Here is a 19197-nt window from a genome sequence, read left to right as displayed (position 1 = left end):
TCAAACATACTTTAAAATCATGCTCCCTTACCAAATACATCATTCAACGCCCTCATAGTATCACAATGGTTTCCGAAAAAATATGAACAGTTCACAAAGTACAGACAAAATACAATTTCATAAATGTGAAGTTACCCAACTGTGTAATTGCGTAAACATGTGTCACTGATGTAGTAAAGAAATGTTTGTTTCTCTGTTAAATAATCAGATAGCTGTGTAATTTATGTGTTAGAGAAATATGGCACCGATGTGTAAAGTTGTATAAGCAAATACCATATTAGCTAGGGCTCCTTGTGCTTGCCAAACACATGGTACACAAAGTAGGCGTGTACCCCCTGAGGATTAATGTAATTATACCCTCAGGTGTTACAGATTACAGCAATGGAATGAAATGTATCGTGGAAAGCCTTTGTAATTCAAAAATCTTGAAAAATAAATATTTTAAGTGTAAAATTAATCACTCAAATACGTGTACTGTAGCGCTAAACTGTGCGTCTTGTTGCAACATAATCTCTGTGGAAGTGTCATAGTTATTGTCCTCCGAAAGCTACGTTCTGCAGAAGCCAATGAGCTTACCTCATGATAAACAAAAATGGAATGCTTTGCGTATAGATATCTTAGTTATTACACTTATTGCCGTGATGAAGAAAGTACTGTGCTGTAACATGTTGTTGTGCTACGGATAAGGCTGTCTCATTGTAGCTATACCACAAAAGTTACTACTAAAACATGTTTTACTTTCCAGAATAATTCAGAAAAACTGTGCAGATATAAAACAGAAACACCGCAAAAGCAACATTGTAAATTGTCACTCATTAGTAGCGTCGTGATAAAATCGTGTAGCTGTCACATAAACTAACCACTGTGTCATCTGGTATCTCACTGAAAGTACTTTAAATCCAGAATGTATTTTCAAGTAAACCAAAATGTTGCATTAAAATCTCATTAGCAGTACCAGTATATGTTCTAAGTATGTAAGCCTTATAGTCATTACGTAATCATGCAACTAACAAGCAAGAATGTACACACACAATAACACTGTGATGTCTGTTCACTATAACAATGCATTCGTTTTAATTTCTTTTTAAATAAGTTCTCTTGGTTCTTGATTGGATATTTAACTTCAAACATTGTTGCATGATAACAGTTTCTAAGTCTGACAATCCATACTAGAAATGTGAAGTGAAAAGTTTTATGGCAAAGGCAAAGTTAAAAAGCAGATTATCTTTCAATAAACGGTTTTACATGTGAAATGTGGTGTAAACCTTTACTCTTCCTAGTACGCAGAGTTTCAGCTTCAGTGGAATTATCATGTGGTATATGGTACACCGGTAAAGAATGCTAAAATTTTTCTCAAGGTTAGCATCTATGTAATTTTTCCCTGAGCCAGCCTGCGTACGTGGCTGCCTGCGGTGCGAGACATTGTCTGTCTCTTTGTTGGTGTGCGTTGTTATTGGGATTAGGAGACTTAACTTCTACAAATTCACATTGTCGAGAGTGCCCTGCTCTATTTGAATCCCGCCAGTTGTGATGGAATTCAGGTCTGTCGTTTTGTCGGTAGTTTACATAGTTTCTTGTTTGTCGGTCATGTGGTGGAGAATTTCTAGCGGAATTGTAACTGCGCGCTGAACTGTTGCGTCTGAAGTTATTCTGTCTCCCTTGATAATAATTGTTTTTGTTCCCATATTGTCTGTTTCTATGGTAATCTCTGTCATATTCATTACTACGGAAATGCGATCTTTCTCTGTAACTATTATTACTCTCCCAGTGGTTGTCATACGGGTGCTGTCTGTTTTGGTCACGATTTACATTGTAAGAATAACCTTGTCGAGTATTATTTCTGTCATCGCGGAATTGTGACAGATGTGACCTGTAATTGTTGTGCTCCTGTTTTCGCGTTCCGCGATTGTCAGTGTCAGTTTCCAGTTCTTGTAACAGTCCCTGAAAAGCTTCAATGTCGTCTTTGCAACGTCCTGCTAAAATAATATGTCGTAAATGTTCAGGCAATTTGATTAAGCAAATGCAGATGAGTTCTGAGGGGCTGTATGGGTCTGAAAGATACTGATTCTTATGCAACATGTCTTCAAAATATTTCATAAGACTGGAAAATTCAGATTGTTCAAAACGTTTCATCACTATGATGCTATGTTTCACTCGGTCTTGTGTAGCTTGAGACCAATATGCTGAGATGAAGGCATGATAAAATTCTCCTTCACTGTGGCAATCGTGAATGACCGATCGCATTCTTACAGTTGGTTCATTCTCTAAATAGCCACACATAAATTCTAACCTGTGCTCCAATGACCAGTTGGGAGGAAAACAATGAGAGAATTGATGAAGGCATGCTTGTGGATGAATGTCGTTGTCAGAATTCTTAAATGTTTTGAATTTACGTGTAGTAATGAACAGCTTACAGTCAAAATCATCGTGTCGGCGAGTCGCACATCGCTCATTGTTACTTCGTTTCGGCGGTTTCATCTCAAAATTCAAGGCGCCTTGCCAATTTCTTTCATAATTTCGGAAGTTTCCTGTGTTATTATTTTGTGGTTGCTCCGTATTTCTATGTCCCTCTTCCCGCACTGGAGCACAAGTGTCCTCTGAAATATGTAATTCTTGTATTACTTGTGCCAACTGATTTTGTACTTCCCGGATTTCTCTTTTGTACTGTGTATTGATTTGATTTTGATTTTGTTTGAATTTTCTAATTTGTTCATACCCTTCAGTGTCAGTGAAGGCTACAGGTCTTGTGTCATTCAGATCATCATCTACCTTTGTAGATAAGTTAGTGAACTGATCTGTAAGTTCAGCTACTTTATCCGATAGTGAAATTATTTCCTCTGTGTGTTTTTCTGAACCAAGTTTCAGGGTGTCCATTTGTGTTGAAATCGTATCTACTGTGTCCTTTAAGTTTTCCTGAGTTTTTGCAAGTTGCGTAACCGTATCGGTAGATGTAACTGAGTCAATTTTAGCTTGCAAGGTCTCATGATTTTCATGAACAATAATTTGCAGTTCTTTTATGGCTGCTTCGTGATTCTGTAATGCATTTTCATGCCGCGAAAAAATAGGTTGAAAATGCTCACAAATTTGTGTTTTTACGTCATTACAGGCTTTTTGACATTTCGATTCAATGTTATGTAACTCAGTAGTTAAATCTTCACGTGTTTGTTCAAGAGTTTGTTCCAATGAGTCTAACTTTTGAAGCTGTTGCTGTGTTTGTCTCTGATTTTGTTCCATCGTGTCTAACTGTTGCTGTGTTTGCCTCTGGTTTTGTTTCATTTGCTGCATTAATTGCAATAATAATGTATTAGTGTCTGGAATCTGTTCCTCTATGCTTTTCGGCAATGCATTTGAACCGGCAATATTCGCATTTTGAAAAGCAGAAAATGTGTCTTGACTTATTTGAGAAAACGGCGAGGACGCAAAACCTGAATCTACAGTATTTGCAAGATTGTGTCCTGTCATTTCGGATTCCTGAGGCAAGCTGTTGCCGACCGATCGATCGATAATGCTTCCCTGTTCACTAATTGTTTCACTGTCTACACCATTATTTGCAGCCCGCTCCATTTCCCTATGCACAATTACTAAATTACTACTTTGAACAATTCATTACTCGGTGGCGCTAACACACTGCTTTTGTCTTCACTGTCATTTCTCAGTTAACTTTGGAGCCTAGTATCACGTTTTTCACACGCCATTATTGTCACAATATTTCACACGATAACTTTGATTTGAAGAGCAAAAATAAGAAAACACATTAACATAGCACTGAAAATAATATCTAGTTAATTGCAAGCGCAGCTGCGAAATACTTGGTGCAAATCTACATGCATGCCACAACAACAATGAAAGACTGCAACTACAAAGGAGATTCTCTCTACAATAACGCGCTAGCAATAAACAATAGCTACACTAATTACACAAACTACAAGAAAAAAATCAGAAGATTCCAGTGAGGTATCCTCGGCTAAGGGTCGACATATGAAACGTCCCCTTAGAAAAATTATACATGACTGTGCTTAAACTGACACAATATTTTTTTAGCGCAACGCAATCTGACTTTCAGTAATCCCTACAAAAGAATGGCCCTGACTAACATTAATCTATACCTTTCACAAATCACTTACCTTACAAAAATCTTCGTTACTCAAGCTACAGCAATACAGCGAGCGCCACTACTGCCAGCTAAATAAAAGATTCAAACTACCGAAGGCACTAACTGCGGATATGCATAGTTAGGAAATGAAAAATTTTGATAGAGAACAAACAATGTACACTCCTGGAAATGGAAAAAAGAACACCGTGAATTCATTGTCCCAGGAAGAGGAAACTTTATTGACACATTCCTGGGGTCGGATACATCACATGATCACACTGACAGAACCACAGGCACATAGACACAGGCAACAGAGCATGCACAATGTCGGCACTAGTACAGTGTATATCCACCTCTCGCAGCAATGCAGGCTGCTATTCTCCCATGGAGACGATCGTAGAGATGCTGGATGTAGTCCTGTGGAACGGCTTGCCATGCCATTTCCACCTGGCGCCTCAGTTGGACCAGCGTTCGTGCTGGACGTGCAGACCGCGTGAGACGACGCTTCATCCAGTCCCAAACATGCTCAATGGGGGACAGATCCGGAGATCTTGCTGGCCAGGGTAGTTGACTTACACCTTCTAGAGCACGTTGGGTGGCACGGGATACATGCGAACGTGCATTGTCCTGTTGGAACAGCAAGTTCCCTTGCCGGTCTAGGAATGGTAGAACGATGGGTTCGATGACGGTTTGGATGTACCGTGCACTATTCAGTGTCCCCTCGACGATCACCAGTGGTGTACGGCCAGTGTAGGAGATCGCTCCCCACACCATGATGCCGGGTGTTGGCCCTGTGTGCCTCGGTCGTAGGCAGTCCTGATTGTGGCGCTCACCTGCACGGCGCCAAACACGCATACGACCATCATTGGCACCAAGGCAGAAGCGACTCTCATCGCTGAAGACGACACGTCTCCATTCGTCCCTCCATTCACGCCTGTCGCGACACCACTAGAGGCGGGCTGCACGATGTTGGGGCGTGAGCGGAAGACGGCCTAACGGTGTGCGGGACCGTAGCCCAGCTTCATGGAGACGGTTGCGAATGGTCCTCGCCGATACCCCAGGAGCAACAGTGTCCCTAATTTGCTGGGAAGTGGCGGTGCGGTCCCCTACGGCACTGCGTAGGATCCTACGGTCTTTGCGTGCATCCGTGCGTCGCTGCGGTCCGATCCCAGGTCGACGGGCACGTGCACCTTCCGCCGACTACTGGCGACAACATCGATGTACTGTGGAGACCTCACGCCCCACGTGTTGAGCAATTCGGCGGTACGTCCACCCGGCCTCCCGCATGCCCACTATACGCCCTCGCTCAAAGTCCGTCAACTGCACATACGGTTCACGTCCACGCTGTCGCGGCATGCTACCAGTGTTAAAGACTGCGATTGAGCTCCGTATGCCACGGCAAACTGGCTGACACTGACGGCGGCGGTGCACAAATGCTGCGCAGCTAGCGCCATTCGACGGCCAACACCGCGGTTCCTGGTGTGTCCGCTGTGCCGTGCGTGTGATCATTGCTTGTACAGCCCTCTCGCAGTGTCCGGAGCAAGTATGGTGGGTCTGACACACCGGTGTCAATGTGTTCTTTTTTCCATTTCCTGGACTGTATTTACCTTAATAGTGTTGAAAAATCATAATATACATAGCAGTTCATGACATCCAGTCTTACAAATATCAAAACTCCGCCATTTCTCTCCCCACATCCACCACTGCTGGCGGCTCACCTCCAACTGCGCAACGCTACGCGCTGTTAACAGCCAACAGTCCAACACTACAATGGCAGACAGCAATGCAAACTAGCCACAGACTGCACACAGCACAGCCAGTGATTTTCATACAGAACGCTACATGGCGTTACCAATAAGAAAACAGAAACAGCCTACTTACACTCTGTGCTTTGCTTATACGGTTATGGCTTTTATTTTAGTGTACTTAGTGTTGCGTGGGAGTGTCTTCTCTGTGAGTTCACCTCCATGCTTTCAATGACCAGATGGCAAGGTGCCACACATATGGTGTTGCAGTTCACGTATCCATTGATCTGAAGATGGCAATATAACTTTGCTGAAGCTAGCAATCAGGATAAGTATCAACTGCGAGCTGGGCTATAAAAGTTTTATTTTGGAAGCTTTTTTAGCTCGATATGGAGATTGCTCTCTTTTTGATAATGTCAGGTAATTAAATATGAAAGTAATTCGGTTTACTCTAGTGATGTGTTATACGTCCGTTACTGTTTACAGTATACGTAAACGATGTAATGCTAACCAGTGGAACCAACATGAAGTTGTTCACAGAAGTTTTGATTTCTAGAGCACAGTAATAACACCAGAGGATTGACAGTCACCACTGGGACTATTTACTGACGCTAAACGTAAATAAATGTGACGTACTGTGTATAAATAGGCGAAGAGACCCGTTACTGTTCGATTACCCTATGCCAACAAACCACTGGATACATTACAACCGAGGAGTAACCATCTGGAGCGACCTAAATTTGAGGAACAGCATAAATGAAACTGCAAGAAAATCTGATGCCAGGCTTAGACTCAGTTGGAGAATATTTAAGAACTGTGATTCACCCTAGATAGAAACGGGTTACAACACTTGTTCAACCGTTTCTGGGATATTACCCAGCAGTATGGGGTCCTTAAAGGGTTGATTCAATAAATGGCCTTCCCAACTACTACAGTACACTGATAAGGGACACCACTGATAATTAAAAAATTTTACCCCAATCAGCTGGTTTTACTCATTTTTTTTCGATTTAGTCAACACTTTCTGGTCATTTTAACAGTTCTAAAAAATTCGTGAGCACTTTAACTATATTTCAAAATAACACATAGATATTTGGCAGCTCTAGCGTTGGAAACTTGTAAAAACACAAACCCATTTCATTTCTACGTTTTCAAAGTTCAGATCACAAATTTTACTCAGACTGGACTTACATTTAGACCATTCTTCATGAAGATCATCAAAATTAAAATTTTTACAAAGCTAAAAAGTTTACCTGCTTCAATAGACATGGAAAAGTCAGTGCTTCCATGAGTCACTTTCAGTATACATACAAATGCAAAAACGTTGCCATCCCTGGAAACAAATGATTTTTTTTCCATATCGTTCAAACCAGTTTCATAAAAACTCATGAGATTACCCATAGTTCTCCTCTGTTTCTCAGGAAAATGTTTTCAAGTAGTAGTTTTCCTTGCATATTTGCAGTAGTATCTTTAAATCTACTAAGAGTTATTTCCTTTAAGTTACTCCACATAGCTTCCAATGTTTCTGTAATTATTAAGTTATATTCCTCTAATTTCAGAATTAATAAGTATTACTGAGAGAGAAGAAGAGAGATCTTGAGAATGACTTATTCTAAAGACTCATGAGTTTTAAAACAATTTTTAAACCAAGTTGGGTGCCTCTAACTTGTAAAATACAGTAACTTAAAAGTGCGTCACAATAATTTAACAATTTCCCGATAGAAATCATGTTCTTGATATATTTCTTAATAATTTGGAGTACTGTAATTCAACATCAAACGCAAAATCAGTTCACCCCTCCGTTTCTCTGAGCATTAAAAATAACGATTAGTTTTCGAAATAATGTTTTCTATGTCTACATAAAGATATCATAAGCATGTTTATAGCAGTTATGGATCATGTGAGCTTGTAAATAGCTTTTAGTTTTCCGTTATCATCATTTAGCAACAATGTGTAATAAAGATTCATTCTAGTATCAAAGTTCACATTGGCTTTATCTCATGAATATGAAGTCAGATTGGCAGAGGAAAGGTCAAATGACTGAAAACATTTTTTAGGTTTAGATATAAACTGGACACTGATTCATCGGCGTCTTCAATTCCATCCACTGTGTTCCTGTGCAAGGAACGAACAAGCAAATGTAAACGAAACGTTTTACGATTCACTTTGTTTAAAGCGTAAATGGCACAGATACGCGAATAAAACAATGCATACGAGAGATTAGCTTCCCAAACAAGGTCCATGTGGAATAATTTTTCAACCGTCAAATGTTTGAAATCCGTTACAATATATGACTGTTGGCAAACCTGGTAATAGGATAGAGAAGATACATCGAAATTGGGTAGGTTTCGTCGTATGATCGTTTAGTAAGTTAAAAAGTGTCACAGGGATGCACAATAACTTCCAGTTGCAGAAACTGCATGGAGAGATTTACTGCTGAAATTCCGAGAGGATACATTTCTCCCAGATGCGACTCACGAAGTGACCGCGGGGCAAAAATTAGAGAAATCAGAGTTCATACGGTTGTTTATAGACAGTCGTTCCTCCCACGCACCATTTGTGAATGGAACAGAGAAGTGGGGAACTCATGTTTATAGAGGACGTTCTCTGCGCCACACACTGTAACATGGCTTGCGGATACAGATGTTATCTGTTCGTCGCTTTTTCGGGTGTTTGAAACAACTCAGAGGCGGCAACGCTTTGTGTTTCAGGTGTCGCTGCAGAGGAGTGGAAGTCACATGTGTGGTGCTTCCATCGTGAACGAGCAGTGGGCACTCACTGCAGCCCATTGCATCGAAGTGTGAGTAGCTCTATATATAAAAGGCGATGGCCTGACTAATTGACTGACTGAGTCTACATCACCCAGCCCAAACCTCTAAGGATAGAAACTTCAAATTTGCAGTAGGTGTGAATACTATACTGTAGGCGTCGTTTAAAAAGGGGCTTTTCGAAATTCCAACCCTAAGGAGGTAAAATAAGAAATAAAGTTTTTCTTTGAAAAAGTCGATATTAAGGTAAATTTGAAGGTAGACCTATGAAAATTATCTCCGCTTTTTCTGTCAGAAATAAGGAAATACGTGTTTCAGCATTTTTGGAAATTTAATCCTATGGGGATGAAATAGAGGCTGAAAGATTTTTTTGAAAAGGTATCTTTATTAAACAACGACTAAAGTATTTTTAAAGCTACATTTATGAACGTTGGCATTTGACTTCTCGGTTACAAACAAAAAAAACGTTTTTCAGTGTTTTTCGGAAATTGAAGACGTAAGGGGGTGAATTATGATCACACTGAGTCACTGACTCATCATCACCCATCCCAAACCGAAAAGGACAGAGAATGGAAGGTTTTACCAAAGTATATCGCTATTAAGGGAATTTTGAAGCTAGAACTCCGAAAACTGGTATTTGGTTTCTCAGTAAGAAAATAAAAAAATACCTTGTTTCAACATTTTTGGAAATTCAACCACTACTGGGGGGGGGGGGGGGGGAGGGGGGTGGCAAAAAATAAATAATTACTAAAGAACTACTAAAAGATTTTTAAGGCTGCATCTGTGTTGTTGTTGTCTTCACTTCAGAGACTGGTTTGATGCTACTCTATCCTGTGCAAGCTCCTTCATCTCCCAGTACCTACTGCAACCGACATCCTTCTGAATCCGCTTAGTGTATTCATCTCTTGGTCTCCCTCTACGATTTTCACCCTCCACGCTGCCCTAAAATACTAAATTGGTGATCCCTTGATGCCTCAGAACATTTCCTACCAACCGAACCCTTCCTCTAGTCAAGTTGTGCCACAAATTTCTATTCTCCCCAATTCTCTTTACTACCTCCTCATTAGTTACGTGATCTACCCACTAATCTTCGGCATTCTTCCACAGCATCACATTTCGAAAGCTTCTATTCTCTTCTTCTCTGAACTATTTATCGTCCATGTTTCACTTCCATACAAGGCAACACTCCATACAAATACTTTCAGAAGACACTTTCTGACACTGAAATTTGTACTCGATGTTAACAAATTTCTCTTCTTCAGAAAAGCTTTCCTTGCCATTGCCAGTCTACATTTTATATCCTCTCTACTTCGACCATTATCAGTTATTTTGCTCCCCAAATGGCAAAACTCATTTACTACTTTAAGTATCTCATTTCCTAATCTAATTCCCTCAGCATCACCTGATTTAATTCGACTACATTCCATTATACTCGATTTGCTTTTGTTGATGTTCATTTTATATCCTCTTTTCAAGATACTGTCCATACCGCTCAACTGCTCTTCCAGGTCTTTTGCTGTCTCTGACAGTATTACAACGTCATCGGTGAACCTCAAAGTTTTTATTTCTTCTCCATGGATTATAATTCCTACTCCAAATTTTTCTTTTGTTTCCTTCACTCCTTGCTCAATATATAGATTGAATAACATTGGGGATAGGCTACAACCCTGTCTCATTCCCTTCCCTACCTCTGCTTCCCTTTCATGCCCCTCGTCTCTTATAACCGTCATCTGGTTTCTGTACAAATTGTAAATAGCCTTTCGCTCCCTGTATTTTACCCCTGCCACCTTCAGAATTTGAAAGAGAGTATTCCAGTCAATATTGTCAAAAGTTTTCTCTAAGTCTACAAATGCTAGACGCGGAGGTTTGTCTTTCCTTAATCTTTCTTCTAAGATAAGTCGTAGGGGCAGTACTGCCGCACGTCTTCCAACATTTCTACGGAATCCAAATTGATCTTCCCCGAGGTCGTCTTCTACCAGTTTTACCATTCGCCTGTAAAGAATTCGCGTTAGTATTTTGCAGCTGTGACTTATTTAACTGATATTTCGGTAATTTTCACATCTGTCAACACCTGCTTTCTTTGGGATTCAATTATTATTTTCTTCTTGAAGTCTGAGGGTATTTCGCCTGTCTCATACAGCTTGCTCACCAGATGGTAGAGTTTTGTCAGGGCTGGCTCTCCCAAGACTGCATTTATGACAACCGATATTTGACTTCTCGGTTAGAAATAAACTATGTGTTTCAGTATTTCTGGAAATTCAACTCCCTAGAGAGTGCAATAGGGCATGGAAATTTTTACGAAATATTTCGTTCAATTAAAATAATTTTAAAACTAAATTCATGAAAATGGGTTTTCACTTCTCCGTTATATATAAAGAAATATTTATTAGCAGATGAAAGTTGCTATGGACCCACAAGAACGCAAAAGACATGAATAACAAAAACTCTGGACTCCTGCTGCCAGAATGGCTTTTTGGTCAGAAGTACATTCGGAAAAGACCATGCTTATATAGCGGTAATTATCGTGAAAGGATTAAAAGGTGTTGCAGTTTGTGAACAACATAAAAATTCGATTAAATAAAAACAAAAAGAAACATCCGCAGGGCATACAATCTACACGAGCGAAGCAGCAGGTGCAGTTAAATTTACGAATTGATGCCATAGTTCCGGAAAGCGTCATGATGTTACTGGCACCACGTTTTCTGTTTCCCAGCATTATTGTTATTTTAGCAGGCTGCTGGACCTGATCTGTGTGACATTTACATAACTAAGAAATGCTTTACTTTCGTCTTCCAGTACCTCAGAGTCATCATCATGTAGATGTTTCGTTGCTAAAAGGTCGTTTTATAAATTAGAACCAAATTATCTGTGTGTACATGCTTACTCTGCAATTCACACTTAAAGCATTTAGCCGGGGTTGCATAACACCACTTTGAGACCATCTCTCTGCCATTTCACTCTCTAATAAGACATGAAAAAAGTGAATACTTGAATGTTAGCATGCAAGCTATGATTTATTTTATCGCAATTATCATTTCTCCCTATATTGGTGGAATTTAACAACATGCAGTGTTTTTGCATTCAGAAACCGCCTTGTCAGTCGAATGCGATACCTCTGGTGTCTGTAAACATATCGGTGTGGTTATTTTGTATTCCCGGAAAAATAATAAGTGTGTAATAGAGCAACGAATTACCGTGAAGCTTCACGTGAAACTTGGAAAAGCTGCTACTGAAACCTATCATTTACTAGAAGAAGAGTATGACGCAAACTACTTATCAAGTACACGAGTTTCTGTGTCGTTCAAGCGAAAGGGGCGACAAGACGTTGCGGATGATTCACGCCCGGGACGCCCTTCAACATCAAAAACGGATGGAAATATCGAAAATGTAGGTAATCTGATTTGGTACGACCGTCGATTGAGGATTCAATCGATCGCTGCAACGTTAGGAATTGACGAAGAATGTGTAAGTCAACTTTTACATAACCAGTGAGAAAAGTGTGTGCGAAATTGGTTCCGAAAATTGTCACGATCGAACAAAACGAAACTCGCGAAAACGTTTGTACTGACACTTTTAATGTCACCGAAAATGATCCTAATTTCCTGGAAAGCGTGGTGGTAACATGTGACGAATTTTGCTTTTTCACTTATGATCCAGAATCTAATCGTCAACCCGTGCGCTGGAAGCGCCCAACTTCACCGAGAACGAAAAAAGCTCCAGTGAGCAAACCAGGATTTGAGGCGATAATGATTTTTTTTCGATATTCATAGAATTGTTTGTCTTCACTGGGTTCCTGAAGGTCAAACTATTAACCAAGATTACTACTTTGCGGCTCTTGCTCAACTCTGTAAGAAAATAAGAAAAGAACTATGGGCTCTGCATCTAGACAGTGCCCCGACTCATACCGCATTGTCTGTTAAGAGGTTTCTAGCGAAGTACAGGACCGCAGTGTTGGACCAACCACCTTGTTCGCCTGACCGAGCGCCATATGACTTTTGCGTATTCTACAAGTCAAATTTGCATTAAAAGGAACAAGGTTTCAGCCTGTTGAATCAATGAAAGGTAAAGCAGCACGAATCGCCAAGGAGCTCCCATGGGAAGCCTTCCAGCACTGCTTACATCAATGAAAAATCCACATGGAACTTTACAGGGATAGACGAGCGGATTATATTGGTGGTGACAATAACTAAATATACTTGTTTTTAAAACAAAATGTTTTACAGCAATAGCCATGTGTCGTACATAAAAGCAACACTTTAAAAACCAAGCTACAACTCACACACAAGGCATCGCAGGCGCTGTGCTTATTTTGCTATAAATTGTTACGCAATTAGCACTCCGCTGGTGTCCTTACCACTATTACTTATCGCCTAGTATGGAAAATTACGGGAAATTCAAAAAATGCCTAATACTTTGCTTGTCAAAACTGCGAGGTGTTCAAAAAGTCTCTCCGCAGTGCCGTATGATTGTTAGCAGCTCGTGCCGTATAATTGTATGCCTGCCTGGGTTACTTGAAGGGAAGTGGATTCTCCCAACATTCCACTGTTTCGTTTATCTCAGCCACCGTCGTTGCCGTGTGTCGTTACGTGTAGACGCGAACGTTCAAGTTTAGTTCCTTTGTTCGTTTGTTTCGTTTTTGTCACTGTTAAAATGCTAACCATTGAAGAACGTGTGTTTTTATTCGAACAAGTGTTCAGAGCTGGCGGTAAACACACAGTTTCAGTTCGTCAAACATTTAACTCAGTTTTCCCGGAGACAACACTCCCACATCGCGATACTGTGCGACATTTGATTTACAAATTTCTAAGTACGGGTTCAGTGACAGATGCACCGAGAAGTGGTCGTCCTAGTGTTTTGTCTGAGGATAAACTATTCGATGTTTCTGATAAAATGTCCATGAGTCAGAAGAAGTCAGTAAGAAAACTAGCCCAGAAAATCGGTGTTAGGGTTAGAACTTTTCCCATACAAAGTGACAGTCGTGCAAGAACTGAAAAATACTGACCATGGCAAGAGACTGCACTATTGTCAATGGTTCAAAAATTTCGTCCAACAAAATGGAAGCGATATTCTTAATGAAAAGTTTTTCACTGATGAGGCGTGGTTTCATTTATCCGGGTACATGAACTCGCAAAATTCTAGTATGTGCAGTACCGCAGATCCATCGTGTATTCATGAGGAACCACTTCATTCTGTATAAATGGGAGTTTCGATTGCAATTTCTAGACGTCGGATTGTGGGTCCCATATTTTTCAACGAAACAATAAACGCACAACGTTACTGCAGTGATATTCATAGGAGATCTTGTGTTAAGTGAAATACTGAACGGTTATTTTCGACAAGATGGTGCAATCGCGCATACAGCTCGCGTTTCAATGTCGCTGCTTGCTGAAGTTTTTGGTGATCGCGTAATATCACAGAGACTTTGGTCTCCACGACCACATGACCTAACACCACCTGGTTTTTTTCTTCTGGGTTGCAGCGAAAGCAACTGTCTATAAAAACCGTCCATAATCCATCGTTGAAGTGAAAACTGCAATATCCACTTTCACTACTTCTGTTACAGAAGGAATGTTACAGCTTGTGTTTGGAAATATGATTAGACGAATTGAATTGTGTATTCAACAACAGGAGGGACACTTTCAACATTTAATGTGAAAATTTGTAAGTAAAAATGAATATTCAATAAATTAATAACTTGTATTTCACTGGGTTTCATTTCGGTATATTCACTGCAGCATACGGCACGCGCGGTTAACAATCATACGGCACTGCAGAGAGAATTTTGAAACATCCCGTATTATTGTAGCGTTTTATTGCCACAGTGAACATAACCTGGTGTAAAACGGTGGGAAAATCTAAAATTTTTTGGACAGTTGGCGTCTTAAAACAATTAAAGATGTGTTTTGTTGTACTACTTTCAAACTTTATAACTTTGAGATTTGTTTCCAAAGACACATGTAGATTATTGCAAATACGAGACTTAGCAATTACTGCTACATGTAATAGGATAGGTCGAGTACAACTCTATCGTTACTTTAAACAAGTATCACACTGCCTCCACCGCATCCCGCCATCCCCACCACCACAGCTACTGGCGCCTCCAGTAGCTGTCCACGCACTCCAAACCTCCCTGGAGGGCAGGAGTGCTATGGTCACCTCGAGCGATCCCATACACCTACCGTGTACCAAGGAGCCCGTAGCCACTGCTCAGCCCCTCCCCCTACCACACCAGCTTACCCGAAATTCTCCCACGTGAAAGCAAGAATCTTAAAACTTTTGAACAGAACAAAAAAAAGTGCAATAGCTGACATTTACGATAATGATGTAGGCTGAAGCAATGAACTAAAATTTGAACCAGCTGTCTGATCCGAACCCACGTCTTCTGCTTACTGCTTAGATCCACCAACCATTGCAGTACACTGGCACCGCAGAGTGTGCAGCTGCATGGATTACACTAGTACGTCTCCCACCTTCCCCCCCCCCCCCCCCAATACAAATTCGAATTCATGCCTCAGCCCATTGCTGTTCCCCTTCTAAACGCACATCAGACATCAGTACTGCAGAACCTCTCCAATACTGGGACAGCACCTTAGCAATGGGCGAATGGGATTAATCTACCTGTACCTTAGGTGTAGGTGATGTATCAATCGTATACAGTTAATGTTTCTGTGACTAGGAAAATCTCTGCAGCTCCGGTAACTTCATTGCCAGTGTGGTGCAGTGGTTAGGGCATCTGGATAGTAAGCAGAAGATCCTGATCCTAATCCCATTGCTGGTACAAGTTCTAATTTATTGCTTCAGCCTGTATCATCATTTTAGACAAAGACTAGACTCAGTATGTCTCAGGTAATAAGATTAATAGCTGACATGTATTAGCACACTACAGCTTTTTATTTATTCCTTAAAAAAACGCAGCCAGCGTAAAGAGCTTGCACCATATATATGTGTGTGTGTGTGTGTGTGTGTGTGTCTGTAACATTAACAGAGACGTATTTAACGTTTTTGAAACCATAAAGCGACCGCGAGCAGGCCTCGGCGCCAAGAGACCCTGCACGTACCTGACACCGTCTTGCGAGACGCACCTGGCTGACGAAACTGTACACACACGCAGACAGCTGCGTTTCTGACGAGCCGAGATGACCGGTTCACTTCTAGATGTGCACAGAGAGCATACACTTCGTTCAGTATAGTACTGCGAGATAGCAGCGTGATACAGAGATACTTAAAGTGAAATCAGAGCTCACATAGAAATATTTAGCTGTGTAATACATGCAGTTTTGTATCAACTGTGCTATATACTACAACTCGTTCTCCTTCTAACATATACAGTACACGTTTATAGCTAAGAGCTCTACTATTGATCAGGTTAAGGAAGTGATCTAAACTCGGTACAGTTGTTGTTGCAACAACTGTAGCAATAAACTAAATGAGCAATTATTATGGACACATACACTGAGGTGACCAGTCATAGGATACCTCCTAACATTGTGTCGGGTCACCTTTTGCACGGCATAATTCAGGAACTCGTCGCGACTTAGTCTCAACATGTCATTGGAAATTTCCTGCAGAAATATTGAGCCATGTTGCCCCTGTAGCTCTCCATAATTGTAAAAGTGTTCCCAGTGCAGGGTTTTGGGCATGAACTGACCTCTCGATTGTTGCTGTTGTTGTTGTGTTCTTCAGTCCTGACTGGTTTGATGCAGCTCTCCTTGCTACTATATCCTGTGCAAGCTGCTTCATCTCCCAGTACCTACTGCAACCTACATCCTTCTGAATCTGCTTAGTTTATTCATCTCTTGGTTTCCCTCTACGATTTTTACCCTCCACGCTGTCCTCCAGTACTAAATTGGTGATCTCTTAATGCCTCAGAACATGTCCTACCAACCGATCCCTTCTTCTAGTCAACTTGTGACACAAATTTCTTCCCCCCAATTCTCTTCAGAACCTCCTCATTAGTTACGTGATATACCCATCTAATCTTCAGCGTTCTTTCTGTAGCACCACGTTTCGAAAGCTTCTATTCTCTTCTTTTTTTACACTGTTTATCGTCCAAGTTTCACATCCATACAAATACTTTTAGAAAATACTTCCTGGCACTAAATCTATACTCGATGTTAACAAATTTCTCTTCTTCAGAAACGCTTTCCTTGCCATTGCCAGCCTACATTTTATATTCTCTCTACTTCGACCATCATCAGCTATTTTGCTTCCCAAATGGCAAAACTCCTTTATTACTTTAAGTGTCTCATTTCCTAATCTAATTCCCTCAACATCGCCTGACTTACTTCGACTGCATTCCATTAACCTCGTTTTGCTTTTGTTGATGTTCATCTTATATCCTTTCAAGACACTGTCCATTCCGTTCAACTGCTCTTCCAAGTCCTTTGCTGTCTCTAACAGAATTACCTCAAAGTTTTTGTTTCTTTTCCATGGATATTAATACTTACTCCGAATTTTTCTTTTGTTTCCTTTACTGCTTGCTCAATATACAGATTGAATAACATCTAGGATAGGCTACAACCCTGTCTCACTCCCTTCCCATCCACTGCTTCCCTTTCATGTCCCTCGACTCTTGTAACTGCCATCTGGTTGCTGTACAAATTGTAAATAGCCTTTCGCTCCCTGTATTTTACCCCTGCCACCTTTAGAATTTGAAAGAGAGTATTCCAGTCAACATTGTCAAAAGCTTTCTCTAAGTCTACAAATTCTAGAAACGTAGGTTTGCCTTTCCTTAATCTTTCTTCTAAGATAAGTCGTAGGGTCAGTATTGCCTCACGTGTTCCAGTGTTTCTACGGAATCCAAACTGATCTTCCCCGAGGTTGGCTTCTACTAGTTTTTCCATTCGCCTGTAAAGAATTCGCGATAGTACTTTGCAGCCGTGACTTATTAAACTGATAGTTCGGTAATTTTCACATCTGTCGACACCTGCTTTCTTTGGGATATTCTTGTTGAAGTCTGAGGAAATTTCGCCTGTCTCATACTTTTTGCTCACCAGATGATAGAGTTTTGTCAGGACTGGCTCTCCCAAGGCCGTCAGTAGTTCTAATGGAATGTTGTCTACCCCCAGGGCCTTGTTTCAACTTTGGTCTTTCAGTGCTCTATCAAACTCTTCACGCAGTATCATATCTCCCATTTGATCTTTATCTACATCCTCTTCCATTTCCATAATATTGTCCGCAAGTACATCGCCCTTGTATAGACCCTCTGTATACTCCTTCCACCTTTCTGCTTTCCCTTCTTTGCTTAAAGCTGGGTTTCCATCTGAGTTCTTGATATTCATACAAGTGGTTCTCTTTTCTTCAAAGGTATCTTTAATTTTCCTGTAGGCAGTATCTATCTTATCCCTAATGAGATAAGCCTCTACATCCTTACATTTGTCCTCTAGCCATCCCTGCTTAGCCATTTTTCACTTCCTGTCGATCTCATTTTTTAGATGTCTGTATTCCTTTATGTCTGCTTCATTTACTGCATTTTTATATTTTCTCCTTTCATCAATTAAATTCAATAATTCTTCTGTTACCCAAGGATTTCTACTAGCCCTCGTCTTTTTACCTACTTGATCCTCTGCTGCCTCCACTACGTCATCCCTCAGAGCTACCCATTCTCCTTCTTCTGTATTTCTTTCCCCCATTCCTGTCAATTGTTCCCTTATGCTCTCCCTGAATCTTTGTACAACCTCTGTTTAGTCAGTTTATTCAAGTCCCACCTCCATAAATTCCCACTTTTTTGGAGTTTCTTCAGTTTTAATCTACAGTTCATAACCAATAAGCCGGCCGAGGTTCTAGGCGCTACAGTCTGCAGCCGCGCGACCGCTACGGTCGCAGGTTCGAATCCTGCCTCGGGCATGGATGTGTGTGATGTCCTTAGGTTAGTTAGGTTTACGTAGTTCTAAGTTCTAGGGGACGGATGACCTCAGAAGTTAAGTCCCATAGTGCTCAGAGCCATTTGAACCATAACCAATAGATTGTGGTCAGAGTCCACATCTGCCCCTGGAAATGTCTTACAATTTAAAACCTCATTCCTAAATCTCTGTCTTACCATTATATAATCAATCTGATGTCTTCTAGTATCTCCAGGCTTCTCCCATGTATACAACCTTCTTTAATGATTCTTGAACCGAGTGTTAGCTATGATTAAGACCTGCTCTGTGCAAAATTCTGCCAGGCGGCTTCCTCTTTCATTTCTTATACCCAATCCATATTCACCTACTACCTTTCCTTCCCTTTCTTTTCCTACTATCTAATTCCAGTCACCCATGACTATTAAATTTTCGTCTCCCTTCACTATCTGAATAATTTCTTTTATCTCATCATATATTTCTTCAATCTCTTCGCAATCTGCGGAGCTAGTTGGCACATAAACTTGTACTACTGTAGTAGGCGTGGCCTTCGTGTCTATCTTGGCCACAATAAAGTGTTCACTATACTGTTTTTAGTAGCTTACCTGCACTCCTATTTTTTTATTCATTATTCAACCTACTCCTGCATTACCCCTATTTGCTTTTGTATTTATAACCCTGTATTCACCTGACCAAAAGTCTTGTTCCTCCTGCCACCGAACTTCGCTAATTCCCACTGCATCTAACTTTAA

General features: G+C 40.7%; 1 protein-coding gene across 1 annotated transcript in view; it reads left to right on the top strand.

The window, feature by feature from the left end:
* Positions 1 to 19197, top strand: part of LOC126456289 (mite allergen Der f 3-like) — a 94163-nt gene that overhangs the window by 12094 nt on the left and 62872 nt on the right. The window contains exon 3 of the mRNA XM_050092044.1: positions 8550 to 8638. Coding sequence (XP_049948001.1) covers positions 8550 to 8638 — 89 coding nt within the window. The remainder of the gene's footprint in view (positions 1 to 8549; positions 8639 to 19197) is intronic.

The sequence above is a fragment of the Schistocerca serialis genome, chromosome 1, assembly GCF_023864345.2.
Source record: "Schistocerca serialis cubense isolate TAMUIC-IGC-003099 chromosome 1, iqSchSeri2.2, whole genome shotgun sequence".
Classification (NCBI taxonomy): domain Eukaryota; kingdom Metazoa; phylum Arthropoda; class Insecta; order Orthoptera; family Acrididae; genus Schistocerca; species Schistocerca serialis.
This window is presented reverse-complemented; position numbering and strand designations above follow the sequence as displayed.